At 38.0% G+C, this 16034-nt stretch overlaps 1 protein-coding gene across 9 annotated transcripts in view; it reads left to right on the plus strand.

Annotated features, from left to right (window-relative positions):
* The window catches only part of IQCH (IQ motif containing H), a 281126-nt gene that overhangs the window by 241642 nt on the left and 23450 nt on the right, over nt 1-16034 (plus strand). For all 9 annotated transcript variants that reach the window (XM_074234458.1, XM_074234453.1, XM_074234454.1 and 6 more), the window contains one exon: nt 7570-7734. In XM_074234458.1, the coding sequence (XP_074090559.1) occupies nt 7570-7734 (165 nt within the window). The remainder of the gene's footprint in view (nt 1-7569; nt 7735-16034) is intronic.

The following is a 16034-nucleotide window of genomic DNA, read 5'->3' on the forward strand; positions in this document are numbered from 1 at the left end:
CAATGGGGTGGAGAGATTACTGATCTCCATTACTGGAGATGGGCCTTAAAGGATGAATGGGTAGGGGATGGAAAAGAGAAGGGCACTTTTAGCAGGGAAAATATCAGCTGACTGGGGTACTAATTGAAAAACTATTTCTCTTTTATGTAGATTTATGGGTCTGGTAGGTAGATTGATGAACTGGATTCAAATCTCAACTCAGACATTCACTGGCTATGTGAACTTAAGCATGGTAATTTATCCTCTCTGGCCACATCTGTAACAATTGGCATGAGAATAGGTATTGGGGATCTGCTATTGTACAGTTAGGCAGTGCAGTGGATAGAATTCCAGACCTGGAATCAGGAAGACTTGAGTTCAAATCTGGCCTTAGACACTTAGTAGCTATGTGACCCTGAGCAAGCCATTTAAACCTATTTGCCTTAGTTTCTCCACCAGTAAAATGGGTTGGAGAAGGAAATGACAAATCACTCTAGTAACTTTGGCAAGAAAACTCCAAATAGGGTCACAAAAAGAATCCACACACACACACAAAAGACTGAACAATTACAAACTATCCTGTAGATGTATACTAAGGACCACTAAGCCTTTCCATTTACCTTTCAGCTGATTCCTTCCTATGTATTGTCTCCTAATTAGAATGTAAACTCCATGAGAAGTAGGAACTATTTCATTTTTTATCTTCAGTGTTGAAGAAGAGTTCTATACAAGGTAAAAGAAGCTAGGTGGCACCAGCTTCAGTCACTTCACCCTATTTACCTCAGTTTCCTCAACTGTGAAATGAGTTGGAGAAGAAAATAGCAAATTTCTTCGGTATCTTTGCCAAGAAAACTCCAAACAGGGTCATGAAGAGTAGACATGATCAAAAAACAACAAAGGTTTAATAAATGAATAGAAATTCCTTTATCTAACTCATAGGGTTGGTGTGAGGATCAAGCAATAAAATATGTATAAAGCATTTTACAAACTTTAAAGCACTTTGTAGAAGTCAGTTATTGTTGTAGTAATGGTTATTTTGATGATGATGGTAGACAAGATCAATCTCTGGTCAGATTGGGGAAATAAGAGACCTTTCTCAGAGGATAGCCCTTTACAATCTGGCCCCTTCAGACATTTCCAGTTTTCTTAGACCTTTTTTCCCTCCAATTCAGGAACTCTGGCCTCCTTCTATTCCTTGAAAAAGATACTCCTTATCTCCATATCTCCTAAATGAGAATTTTCACTGACTGTCCTCCATACCCAATATTCTCTCTCTCTCCCTCTCTCTCTCTCTCTCTCTCTCTCTCTCTCTCTCTCTCTCTCTCTGTCTGTCTCCTCATTTCTGACTTCTTGGCTTTCTTCAAGTCTCAGTTTTCTGCAAAAATCCTTTCTTGGTCCTCAATCTTTTAGGGTCTTCTCTCTAAAACTATCTCCAATTTTGACCTATACATGGTATTTTGTTTTATGGTCTCCCCTATTAGACTCTGAGCTTCTTGAGAACAAGGACTAATTTTTGCCTTTCCTTGTATCTGCAGAGATAAGTTCAGTTTTTGGTACATCTTTAAAATCTTTAAAAAATGCTTGTTGACTTGACTTGAGATTAGAAACCCAAAGTGGTACCTCCCAGATAAACAAGGCACCCAAAACACACTTCTGATGAAGAGTCCCTTGCCAATGACTGGCACCAGAAATTACAATGGAATGGTAGAGTAAGATGGAACTTGACAGTAAGGCAACTCTTCTATCTTCCTCATCATTGAACACTACAGATCCAGTTTGGTTTTTTGATGTGATTCAAAAAGCATAGCCAAACTCCTTCACTTGTCCAAATCAAATACAATACAAATAAGGAGAAGAATATCTCAAACCTAGGTTTGATACTATAGCATGGGCAAAAGTTGACTATATTCCATATAATATGATTTTAGAAACACCAACAAGGCTCATTTGCCTATGAATATTTCAAGCTCCAACTTCCCATGGGCTTAAAAATGGCCTCTTAGATTCTTTTAAATATGTCTAAAAATTTACATTTTAATAGGAACCCTTGCATTGACATTGTCTCCAGAAGGTCCCTGTTAAAATACAAATACTTCATCTGGGGAGGAGGAACTCATTAATAGACATGAACACATTAGCATTTTGTCAGTTCTAGAGTAGAGAAAAAGTGTTCTGAGCATATAGGACAAAAAAAAAGTCAAAAATCAGAACTGGGGGAAGACATAAGGGTGGAAAAAATTTGGAGCCATATGGGGCACTGCCCAAAGAAATTGAATGAGATAGTATTATGTGAGAGCCTAGCAGCAAAGCAGCAGCTCAAAGACTCTGGGCAATGGAGTGAGTATTCAGAAAGGAAAAGCTGCTGACCTCAAATGTCCCCATTATTTACAATTATGCTTAAAACCAGTCCTAACTAGTACAATCCTCAAAATCTCTGTTGGGAAGTGTAAATTCAATATAGAAGTCTGACTTTCACTGTGGGCCTCCTAGAGCTCCAGTTTCACTTTCTAAAGGCTGGAGGGTAGAGTTTTGAAATGACTGCTTTCACCTCTTCCTCTCACACTTCACTAAAATTCTCACCCTACTTACCACTCCCACATCTGTAGTGTTTCAAAATTTACATAACACTGTTCCTCATTAACAACCCTATTAAGTAGATGACATAATTATGCTCTCATTTTTATATATACAGAAGCTGAGATTTAGGGTAAATGACTTGCCCATGGTCACACAGCTCATCTACATGGAAAGATAGGGCTTGAAACTAGGTCTTTTCTGACTCCAGCACTGATCATCTTCTCTCCACTAGGAAAACATGGCCTCTAAAGGATTTTCCTTGTATTTGTTGATGGTTAGGTTTTTTGGTTGTCTTTTCTTACTCAAGTCACTGCAAACTTCTCTCTATTAGGGGCAGTCAGGCCCCTAAGCCCAGAGATCCAGGGCAGCTGCTCCATTTGGGTATTACCACAGGGTGATCCTGAGAGTCAAAGACCCCTGAAATCAGAAAGCCAGAGAGGACCCTGCATCCTATAGAAAGGGCCCCATGGCAATGGAAGCAAATCCTGCAAATGCCTTTCACCCCAAGAGAGCAAAATAACTATAATATCAATTTCACTGATTTAGTTCTGACTATTGTCAAGCCAAGCAGTGGTGACTGTGCAGAGACCCAGAGGAGACTCTTGAGCATCCATCCCATGGGAGTTCTAGTGATAGTGAAGAAACAGCAGTTCTCACAAAGGGTATTTTTGCATAATAGTATCATAAGTCTAGAGTCAGAAGGGTACCTTACATAACATCTAATTCAACCTCTTCACTGAGGAGAAGATAATTGTTGTTGCTGCTCGTCCTTGGATCCTGAGGAGGACCATGCCATCAGGGAGGTGCAACCATGACATGCAAGTGAATTGGATTTAAGTATGGGGAAATCTGTGTAAAGTCACCACCCTCACTCTCTCCCTCAGAGCCATTTGGATCTAGTGGCCAGATATGGATCAGGACAACTGAAGATGACCCTGGTGGCAGTGGGAGACCTTGACCTTTTTAAACTGGGTCTTTCCCAGGTCTCAGTTTGTCTAAGGCAATATCCATTCCGTGATTAAGGCTAAGTAAGAAATAAGGCAAAAGATGACTTTCTTTACCTAGTCAAAAAAAAAAATCAGTCTGGGAGGGGAAGACCCTCAGGGTTTCTGGTCAAATTTTTTTTAATGTTTTGTCCTTCATTTTGTTTTGTTTTTTTGGTTTTTTTCGGGTTTTGCAAGGCAAATGGGGTTAAGTGGCTTGCCCAAGGCAACACAGCTAGGTAATTATTAAGTGTCTGAGACTGGATTTGAACCCAGGTACTCCTGACTCCAGGGCCGGTGCTTTATCCACTGCACCACCTAGCTGCCCCCCCCCCCTTTTTTGTCCTTCATTTTTGAAGAAAATGGCATCAGGATTGTGATGCCATGGCAAGAACAAGAATTGGACTGAGTGAGGGGGTGCTGTGCTAAGTCACCAGTCTCACTTTCTCCTCCAGAACCACCTGGGTCCAATGGCCAGATAGAAATCAGGATGACTGGAGATGGTCCTGTATGAGAGGCAATCAGGGTTAAATGATTTGCCCAAGGTCAGACAGCTAGTAAGAGTCAAGTGTCAGAATGGATTCGAACTCCCAGCTTCCTGACACCAAGACCATTGCTCAGTCCACTGTGCCACCTAGTTGTCCTTAGGCTTCTGTTCAAAATAGAGCTAATTGCTATTTACATTCATTCACTCTGAGCCAATCAGGTCTCAAACAATGATCAAGCAAGGCTTTGGCTGGGACCTATTGTGGATCAATCCATGAGAGCTAGAGTGATTTGGGTTTAAAGCATGGCCCTCAAAAAAAGAATACAGTCTATAAACCCCAAGATATCTTATGAGGTATAAAGTGACTTACCCAAAGCCACACAGCTTCTAAGAAACAGCAGTAGGATCTGATCCCAGGTCCTCTGGCTCTAAACTTTCCCATAAGTAAAGTGGATAATTCCAACAAAAGTCCCAAACCTTGGTTTTGATAAAAATATTAATAAAGTGGCTTTGCTTGAGTGATCTACTGATGGCATATTAATTTCCCAACTGGAAATGATAAAGAAAAGGTTGAAGATTTCCTTTCTATTTAGTTTTTGATTGTGATTTGATGAAAGATAATGTGGTATAATGGAAAGATCAGTCTTAGCCAGAGACCTTCTCATTCCAGTACTGTTGTGATCTTGGACAAGTCACTTAACCTGCAGTTAATAGAAAAGTCTTAGTTTCCTTATCTATGAAATAGGAATTGTAGTAATAACTCCTTCACTCCCATCCTGCCACCTGACCTGGGATGGGAGAAGGTATTTTTGTGAAAATCAAAAGAGACAACAAGTATGAAAATGCTTTGAGGGGGGAAAAAAAGCTCAAAGTGCTAGGCAAAAACGAAATGAGAATAAAATTAATGTAAAGCAATGAAAAAGTGAATCACCCCAAAGTTAATGTGCTTTGCAGTCCCAAGTGCCTGTCATGGAATACAACCTCACCCTCATCAAGAGCATTTCAAAGTTTGATCTGACTCTCTGAAAATTGCCTGCCTTGTAAGAATGGAAAGTTCGCTTTATTTTGAAGGGAAAGTAGCTGTCCCCACCTGATTTGCATTTTACACAGTACAGCAGGAAATATTTAAGTTAACAAATAGGATATTTAATACTGCAACAGATCCTTGGCAGTTAGTTTTTAACAATTGTTACAAATGTGATTTATTTGCTATTATAAAAAGGGCATTACTATGTGAATATGACTCAGAAATTAGCTCCAGTTTAGCAAGAGGCCTTGACTGCCTGACCTCTTAATATCCTTATAATGATGCCATTTACCATTCAATGCTTAGTCAAGTCACTCACTGCTAGATTTGTTTTAAAGGAGGCCACAGTAGGGCAGAGGCGCTATGTGTGTTAGCATAGTGCCTTGGAGTGTTAGGCACGTGCTCTACCCGCCTTTTAAAAGAAATTGGGAGGGAGGGTGAGGGGAGAGCTTTAATCAAGTCCTTTATGAAAGTGGGTTAGATTCCAATTTCCTATAGTGAGAATACATTGCTACTAATTATAGTCTACTCCAACTAGAACATACGTCACATTTTCTCCAAAAGATCCTTCCCAGGATAGTTGGAGCCCCTGAGAACCATGAGGAAGCCGACTTTTGACCACCTAGTGATTCCAGCTTTTAAATTTAACCAAAAGATTGTTGTTAGTGGGGAGAAGCTGCTCACAAGGGCCAACATCTATGCTATTGTTGTTGGTCCTTTTTGAAAGGGGATCAATAACATCATGGGGTGATAGGTAATATTTTGACTTTGCAAGTGAATTGAATTTAAAAGTTGAGCAAAGTCTACTAATCAAGGAACAAGGACAGGTCTTCAGAACCTCATTCTTGAGCTACTTAAGTATTGAACCCAACATGACTCTTGTCAGTGATTGCCAAAACAATTCAGAAATATGGATAACAATAGTCTATGGGATCGAAGAACCACAAATGTAGAGCCAAAAAGTATCTCAGAGTCCATCAAGTTCAATCCCCTCATTTTGTAAATGAGGAAAAAGAGGTCCAAAGATAAGTGTCAAAGATGGGGTTTGAACTCAGATCCCCTCACTCCAAAGAGACAGTATTCTTAGAAAGGGAATAAAGGAATGGTATAGGATCCTCATGTAGACTTAGAACTGGAAGAGACCTACGTTAAAGACCATATTGTTCAGTCATTTTTAGTCATATCTGACTTGTGACCCCATTTGGGGTTTTCTTTCTTGGCAAAGATACTGGAGTGGTTTGCCATTTCCTTCTTCAGCTCATTTTACAGATTAGGAACTGAGGCAAAAAGGGTTAAGTGATTAGGCTAAGTAACAGGTCAATTTGAACTCAGGAAGAAGAGTATACTATTCAGGGCACTATAGAAAAAGAAACTGAGGCATGAAGTAGTTAAATGACTAGTCCAGGGTCACACTAGTGACCCTAGTAAGTGTTTGAAGTAGTATTAGGAAACTGGTAAACTCATGGTTACATAGTCAGTAAGTGGTTTAGACAGGATTTGGATTCAGGGGTTCTTCCTCTGTGACTGGCATTTCAAAGTCACTGACATCCCAAAACAAATAGCTAATCTGCCCAAGGACAGAATATGGGATTTTTATGGGTATATTAGAATGATTAAAATAATAGTCTAATAGAATAATAGTCCTATTGTCCCATTTTACAGATGAGAAAATTGAGTCCCAGAGAGTTAACTCAGCTTAAAGCAACAAAACTAGCCAGTGGAAGATAGTATACATTTATGAACTTTTCAAAGTGCATTTGAACTGCACAAAAAAAGCCTTTGGGGCAAGTACAAATACCATTCCCCTTTGACAGATGAGGAAACTGAGGGATAGAGCAGTAGAGAGATGGGGGGGGGTGTCACATAACTCATTAACAGTAATGCTGATACGAAAAAAAAATTAGGAATCAGGCCTCCTGACTCAAGATTCTTGTACTTTCATTCTGTGGCATATTGAAATTCTTGGAGCGTATGGCTGTTTTCTTTCCCAGTAACCAGCTACACCATGACCAGAAGGCCAGGAGGTTTGGTTCTGCTCTTTTCTCCAGCAGGGGATGAGCCCTTTGTCACAGCAGCTCATTCTTTGCATCAGCTCCTCCTCCTGAGGGCTCCTGTCCGTTTCACTTCCCACACCCTCCCCACCCCCAATTCTCTAAAGCTCATTTTTACTCAAATTTCTCAATGGGATTGAGGAATTTCTTTCCCTTGTTCATTTTAGAAATGTTCAGCCATGAGCAGAAAAATCAAAGACTACCTCAGCCTTTCTGAATTTTGTTAACTCTTTTCAAATAAGGTAATGTGATGATTGGGTCGATTTTCTCTGCCCGGTCATTTGCACTCCTGTAACTACAATGATCATCTTGACTGTTCTGATTAGGGGTTTATGGCAGCTCCATTACTCAATTGAATGATGTAGAAATGGAAGCAAAAGGTATCTGCTCCACTAAAGTCACATTCCTGCCCCCTCCCCTTTTTGCTGGTCTCATGTCTTCTTTTTTTCCCCCTGTTTTGATTAGATATGGGCTACGGACCTTGAACTTTTTTATAGCGACCAACTTTCCTTGACACAGATCGTCTTGTATGTGACCAGAGGAAATCTTAATTTCAATTCTAGCATCTTAGAAGTGACACCCCCAGTAAAGAAACTTGATAAATCCCTCAGCCAGATCAAGGTAGAACCCGTAAGTATCAATCAGTCAACTAGTATTTCCTGAATACATACTGGATGGGCCAAGCCCTATGCTACAAATGGAGAGGGGGGATGGTGAGGCAAAAATGAAAATGACCCAATTCCTGCCTTAGAGGTTTATAGTACTATTGAGGAGTTAAAACTGACACAAATGGAAAGCTGACTAACCAATCCTACTAAAATTAGAAAGGAAAAAGGTTGTTGAGGGGGAAAAAATCTTTGCAACATATTTCTCTGATAAGGTTCTCATTTCCAAGATCTGTAGGAAAGTTATTTAAATTTACAAAAGTAAGAGCTATTCCCAATTGATAAATATTCAACAACTATGAGCAGGTAATCTTCTAAGGAAGAAATCCCTGCTATCAATAGCTATATGTTGCCCAAATATACAAGGTAATACAAATATACATAATCGGTACTAAAGGAGTGGCAAAGATACCAAGTACCATTGAATATCCACATGGGGAAAATCCCCTGGGTGTTGGATTCATCTAGAAGGTTTCACTGAGGACAGTGAGACATAAGCTGAACTTTGAAAGATAGAGAAGAGGAGTAGGAGATATTTCTAATAGGAAAAGGTGATGATATGAATTAATGTCATTATCAACAACATTATTGAGTATCTACTTATATTATGTACTTATACTAATAGAGCACTCTTGACTCAGTTTAGCTTCTAAAATAGGAAGATCATAGAGTTTATAACTGGAGGATTCCTTAGAGATTATCTAGTCTTGCCCTTCACTTAACAGATGAAGAATCTTGGACCCCAGGAATGGAAATGGCTTTATAAAACTTAGTAAATGACAGAGCTGGGAGTCATAGTTTTAACTCCAAATTTGTACTCTCTTCAACTCACAGATCAAGCAATCCATATCTTAGGGGTCCAAGTCTTGAGCATTTTTTAATGGAATGCCTAAGAATGGGCTTTAAAAAAAATTTTTTTTTTTAAATCTCAGATCTTTTTCTAAATCCTGGATATAAGGCAAGTCTAGATCAGCAATCACAAAGCACTCAATTGTTGACATCAACATGTATGTGGCAATTGAATAATAAAATAATAATATTAATAATGGCTAGCTTGCTTATAGTTTTTCAACATTTGCAAAGTGATTTCTGTATTTTACCCACTTTGATCTTCATTATAATTCTGTGAGGTTTTTGCTGTTATTATCTCCATTTTATAGGTGAGGAAATTGAGGCTAAAAACAGAATAAATGACTTGCCCAGGATCATACCACTAGTAAATGTTTGAGGCAGGACTTGAACTCAAATCTTCTAATATGCCACATACATCTAGTATGCCACATAGCTGGAAAGGAGAGCTTCCTTATATGGCTATCACTTTCTTCTAACTTCATATGCTTCACTTGGTCACAGGGACTTTTAATCAATCATCAAGCATCTACTAAGTCCTAGATACTAGGGATAGAAGGACAAAAGTGAAAATTCATATCCTCAGCAATCTTAGATTTTTTTATAGGAGTAATAATATAAACACACACTCAGAAAAACACATACAATATAGACATAACATAAACTTCGGGGAGGCAGGGAACCCTAGCTGGGGGAATGGCGATGGGAATCAGGGGCTAGGAGATCAGGAAACATAGAGCAAAAACACAGCCTGAGTCAAGTCCTGAAGTAAACAAGGGATTTCAAGAGGCCAAGTATTCCATTCATGGAGAATAGCTGGGACAAAGAGCACAGGTAGAGGAAACTGTCTACCTAGGGGGAAGAACAGCACGGAGGTCAATTTGGCCAGACCATAGACTTCTTGGAGGGAAGGAAGGAATAATAAGATTGAAAGCATAATAAGAGGTCATGTTGTGAAGAGCAAAATTAGATTAAAAGAGAAAAAGGGGACAAAGGAAGATGGCCCCATGATGAGCAGGCCCCATGATGAGCAAGCCCCAACTCTCTACAGAAAGTAGTTCCAGATCCCCATGTTCAGAGAGGTCCAACAGGCTGTTGGTCTTTCAGTACAAAAGAAAAATGTAGATCTCGACCTTTTGTGCTCCAGTTCCATGCCATTTCTAAGAGTGCCATATTCAGTCAGCAACCAGCGCTAAATGACAATTTGTTGTTTTAAATATGTTGCTTCAGAGAAGTCTACTCAAAAGCATATGTTGTGTTTTGGAAGAGAGGCATGCTCTGTGATTTCCCCCATTGTGCCTGTTGGCTTCCTTCCTAAATGTAGATAACATTGTGGAGTTCTGCAGAGAGACTCTTGCAAATTTTACTTCACTGTGGGCATGCAAGAGGAAAACACTGAGGTCCTGAAAGGTTCAAAGGAAACCCAGAAGGAAAATCCATTGTTACTATAATCTAGGAGGGAACTGAATGTGCTTTTGATTTTTAGAAAGATAAAAGTTTTAGCCTTGGTGCTTCTAGCTGTTTCGCCTTGTGTTCAGAAGTCCACATAGACATACACAGAAACACCCAGGTACATGTATGTATGAACAGATAAACACTGGCCTGCATTTAAAACCAAATAGCCAAATAGAAGTTTTATTGGAAAATTGTGTGCAGATCATGATCCTGTCTTTAGGGAAAGGAGATTGTTATCCTCTCTGTCTTCACAATACTCTTTTGAAGAATACAAGAAAAAGGGGAACAAAGACAAAATATTTCTGAAAGCACAAAGGATTTCAGAACTCATAAAAATACTTCTGCCTTGGAGAGGCACTTTGTATAAGGAGATTCATGGCAAAAAACACAACAAAACAAAACCTCCAACTTTTTTCTTCCTGAACTCACAGGAGAGATAGTGTCCCATTCCCACCCCAAAGAAGGTGTCAAGAAATTATAATTTAATGGTTAATGAGCCCCTGAACTAGTGTTCTTGTCAAGCAACCACTTTGAAGAGGAAGAGTAAATTAGTTATGATTAGTCCCAGAAGTACATGTTTTAAAAATGAAAAGTAATCATGTAGCAACTTTTTAATTAAAATTCTGTCAAAATTAGCATAAATTGTCATCCTTTTCCTATCAGTTTTTACCTAACTGTTCTCCTTCTGACTTCTCCTTCCTGGATTTTCAAGGAGTAGTAGTAACAAGGACTGTTTTGGAAAACATCTTAAAATAACCCAAGACATTCATAAGCATTTTAACAGCATATGATCTGTAATGAATGATTAAGTAAAACCTTTTGTGTTAAATTATGATGTTAATAATGATTCTGTCTCTTTTAATTTATTATGAATTCTCAAATGCTCCGGGTTTGATTTTGATAAAATGGAACAACAACGGAGTTTATGTGATGACTTTATTTTTAGAAATCCTTCTTTGAAAGAACAAATTTCCTAGATACTGCTGCTACTGTAATTATGTACAAAACCAATCACTCATTATAGTTAGGATACATTATCTTCTAGACAGATGAGGCTAAATAAGCAACACATTAATAATTCAGAGTGCAGTTCATTATGCATGTGGATGCATGCTTTGTAACCAAAATAAGCACCTCATCAGCCTCATGCCAACCCTTAAACAATAGTTCTATGTTATTGCAGCCCCATTCAAGTTTACGCTTGTTAAACTGCTACTTGGATTATTTTATCAAACATTCATTTATTTGTGGTCCCTTACTGCAGAGAACAGATTTTGGAAGCTCCTTTTTTCAGTTAATGATTTGAGCAATGGGTGTTATTAATTCTCAGAATATTATAAACATGATTAATTCTCAGGCAGAGATTTATTACACAAGGATTTCAACTATGTCAACTTAAATACATCACTGTCAAAACAAGTATCATGGAGAAAATGAAATGCACTCTGCACTTCCAGTCTTCAAGCTCAGAGGGAAATCGATTTAAATTGTTTCTAGAGCAAAATTATATTCTCCAATGAAAAAGACTGCTTTTAAGCTTCTTTTATTTAGTATAAGAACTCTTGTTAGATTGTGATTTAGAAAGGAGATTGGACTTCCACCAAGAACTTTTTTGTCCTCTTTTGATTTTTCCTCTTTTTTCCAGTGAGAGTCAATCTCTGCATTTTCTAGTTATGCCTAACTGGATTCTGTGGAAATTTAGACTGTTCAGCATTGGAAGAGCAGGATCCTAAAAAAAAAGGGGGTCCAGGCTGGCCTAGATTTATATGGCTGAATGCCTAGATGATATGATTTGAGAGTTTTCTAGCAGGACCCCAGTGCCCAAATATCAACCTTATCTTTCAACTTCATTCCATTTTTTTCTTTTTTTAGTTTTTGCAAGGCAATGGGGTTAAGCAGCTTGCTCAAGGCCACACAGCTAGGTCATTAAGTGTCTGAGGCTGGATTTGAACTCTTGACTCCAAGGACAGTGCTCTATCCACTGCGCCACCTAGTCACCCCAATTTCATTCTAATTTTTTGGGTTTTTTCCCCTTTTAGCAATATGGTGTAGTAGAAAGTCTACCAAAATATTAATCAAGAAAGATCAGGACTCAAATCCCAGGTGGGGCACTTACTTCCTGGTGACAATAAACAGGGGAGATTAACCTCTCTTAGCCTCAATTTTCTTATCTGTGAAATGGGGATATTAATAATTGTTCTACCCATATCACTGGGTTATCATAAAGAAAGCCCATGTAAATATATATATATATGAATATGAGGAATTATCACTTAGACTTAATGTTTTGGACTTCAATTCCCTTATTAAAATTTAAATACCGAAGATCATATCTTAAATCATTAGCAGCTCAGTTACCAACTAATCTCCTAGCAACTACAGGTATGGGAAGCAGGAGAGGGATTTGAGGTATGGCAGGGACACTGGTGGGGGGGCAATGAAAAGGTGACATAGACAAACTATGTGCTCCATCACTTCACAGAGGTCTTTTTCTGGCCCAGACTACCCAAAGATAATGGTCAAAGGGGTAACCTTAAGTGAGTCATTTGATCTCAGTACCTCAGTCATATCTCAGAGGAATCATGAAGACTACTTGATGAAAACATCTTTAGAATAAATGTTTTTGATGATATAAATCACAGAAAGGCCTAGTAGAAGTTAGGCTAGTTCGCTTGGCAAGCACTCCAGCCCATTCACAAAGTTATTTTTATCCTAGACTTGTCTTTACCACTAGAAGTCCATCAAATACCTAGAGAGTTAAAACTAGGATCTGAATCAGTCCTTTAGGACAAATTAGAAGTGTGATCAGATAAATGTGGTTTGAAAATATTCCAAGAGGATAATAGGTATTAACTCAAATGTCTTAGATACTTGATTTGTCACGGATTCTTAACTTAGGATATCTAGATTCCCAAAGAATTACAATCTTTTTAAACTTGATAAGAAAAAAAGTCCATTTTTTTCCAATTTTTCCCCTAATCTTTCATTTCCTTAAAATCCTATGTATATTATTTTATGCATTTTTTCCTGAAACTTTAAAAATAGTCCATTATATACTCACAAAAAAAGTTTAAGAACCCCTTTTTCATAGGAACAGTGAGAGTTACACCCGGGGGGGGGGCATTATAATATGGAAAGAAAGTTCTGATTCTTTTTTGAAGTCAAATCTCATATAGAATCTTTAAATTCATAGAATTTTAGATATAGATAGAATGTTGGAAATCACTTAATTCAAAATCTTATTTTACAGGCACAGAAACAAAGGCAGAGAAAAGTGAAGTTATTTGACAAATTAGTAGCAGAGCCAGGTCTAAAACCCATTATACTATATAATTCAAAACACAAATGACTTAAAATAGTAAATCTAAATGTAGCCACTATCAAAAATGGAAAAAAACATTATTTAAATTATCTCTTTTGTGAACTAATACTCTTAAATGCAAAAAGCAGGTTTTGTACTTGTTTCTTGAAAAACTTGTAGGTTTCTGTGTGGCAGGAAAATTTTTTTTCTCCCTATGAGCATCATGCTGATGCATAACAGAGAGAGTTGTGTATGACCCTAGGAACACTGTTGAGAGAAGAGCAATGGTCAGGGATTCCCTGCCATTACCACTGCACATACCTCTGTGCATGCCTAAGAAAAAACATCAAAGCTGACAGCATTGATGGAGGTCTCTGACTCCCAAATATTTCTGGTGAAGAATGTGGGAGAGGTTCTGTGGAAGATAGAATAGGTTCCAGCACCTATACAGAGAATTAGTTGTGATATATATTGTTAATCTACATTCTCCACTCAACTTTAAAAATCAAACTTGATTTTCTTCATCCTTAACAAACTGATATTGATTGCCACCTATAGCTAGAAGGCGAATTATGCAAACTTAACACTTAATTCTCTTTCTGGTCAAAAAGAGTTCAACTTTATTTTTGTTTTCCTTTCTAAAAAGGATGATCCATATTTGTGAAACCATTGACTTGAGATGGTACAATTGTCTGTCATCTGTGCTGTCAGATAAATAAATATAAATCAGACTTAAGCTTCCCTCTTTGCCACTGACATTTGTTTTTAATGGAGAGGCTTCTGAGCTCTAGAGAAACCTCAAAGGTCATCTAGTCCATTCCTCTTAATTTTTCAGAAAGAGAAACTAAGTCTCAGGGTCATTAACAGACTGCCCAAGGTCACACAGGAATACTAATCCTCCGAGGAGAGAATTGAACTCAGGTTTTCTGACTCTTGAGTGGGTGCTCCTTGATTTTAGAATAATGATTTTAGAATTAAGAAACTGAGGGGAGAGGACATAGCTCACCTACAGACAAGTTGGTTAAGTATTAAAAATGTACCATCCTCTTAAGTGTTCGAGTTTCCTGATGTTTTTGATATTTATATGAATTAGATAATTTCCAAAGTCCCTTCCATTTCTAAATCTGTGATACTGGATCAGTGCTTCTCTAGGGAGAAAAATCATCATTACCATGAACCTCATCAGATAGTTCATACCTGCTCTCTGCAAGGTTTTGTACTTGACTACAGAGATACAGATTAGAGGTTGTAATAAGAAGACAAAGTGATAGTAAGTTTCCACAATAGTGTGCTTTATTGTTATTTTATGTACTAGAATGCTTTATAGGGCCTTATAGTTTATAGTTTATAGTGCTTTAATTTCTCAAACATGCTCCTCACAACCCTGTGGAGTAGACCATACAAATAAAATTGTACCTTATTTCACAGAAGGACAAAGTAAAGTTCAGAAAAGTTAGGAGACACAATCACTACTGGTTTTATAGAGGCTAGAATGAAAACGAATGCACCCAAGGTGCTACCTCTTTTTTATTCACTATAAAAGAATTAGATTCATATGATCACAGAATTTAGTTTTGGAATGTACCTAAGAGGCCATCTAATTCACCCCCCTTCATATTACAAATGGATCATACATCTTGGTTCCACAATACAAGAGACCTTCTTTGGAGATGGTTCATTCTGTGGCAGTCAAGGACCCACTTTTCTGTTTTCACTGGCCTAGTCTCAGCTTTGTTAGTTTTTATACGATGGTGGCATAAGAGAAGTTTAGAAGACAAAAATAACCTTGGAATTATCTTGTGAATTCATGGTAATTACCATGCAATTACATGCTCAGTAACCACAATGGAATTCTAGAGTATTTACAGTTCACTTATATTTACAGATAGCTCTGGTTTCCATGCCTTCATTTTTAAAGTGAGTGTTATGGGACAGTGAAGCTGAATGTCTAGGCCTGATGGCCATTGTACTGAACATTGACAGATAGGCAGAGCTGGCCTTATTTTAATCCAAACTAACCCTAGATTACTTTTATTACCCCTTTGATGGGCCTGGGTGGGTCCTGAAGAGTCAGTCTACTTTACCATAGGTTGCTCATATCCTATGTATTCTTGGAATTCCATGACAACAAATACTGATTGGAAGTCCCTAAATGATTTTGTCTGAATAGCAAATAAACTACAGAGGGTAGGGGAGAAAGGGTGTCCTGTTTAGAAAGTTATATTACTATTCCCTAATCTAATTCCAAATTGTTTCCTATATTCTTAATAGTTTTTAAAAAATTGATTGACTAAATGACTTTCTATCTTGGTAGAACCAGCCAGAACTTGGCACTCCATTAACATAACTTTTGAGAATCTAGGGTCATTTCCTTGAGGACTGACAATTACTTGGAGCTGAATCACAGAGAAACTGGATAAAGCCCACACAGAGGATGAGTTTTTAACAAAGAACCCCACCCCCGAACAAAAATAAACTAGCAAAAATCAGAAACAGCAACAAGAGGTAAAAATATTGTCCCATGAAAAAAATTTGGGATACTGAACTGTAAGTCAAGAACCCTGGGTTCTCACCTTGGCTCTACCTCTTAAAGGCTGTATGATCTTGAGGAATGCATTGACCTTTCTCTGGGCTTCAATCTGAAAAAACTGCTCTTTGAT

This window comes from Macrotis lagotis, chromosome 4 (assembly GCF_037893015.1).
Source record: "Macrotis lagotis isolate mMagLag1 chromosome 4, bilby.v1.9.chrom.fasta, whole genome shotgun sequence".
NCBI lineage: Eukaryota > Metazoa > Chordata > Mammalia > Peramelemorphia > Peramelidae > Macrotis > Macrotis lagotis.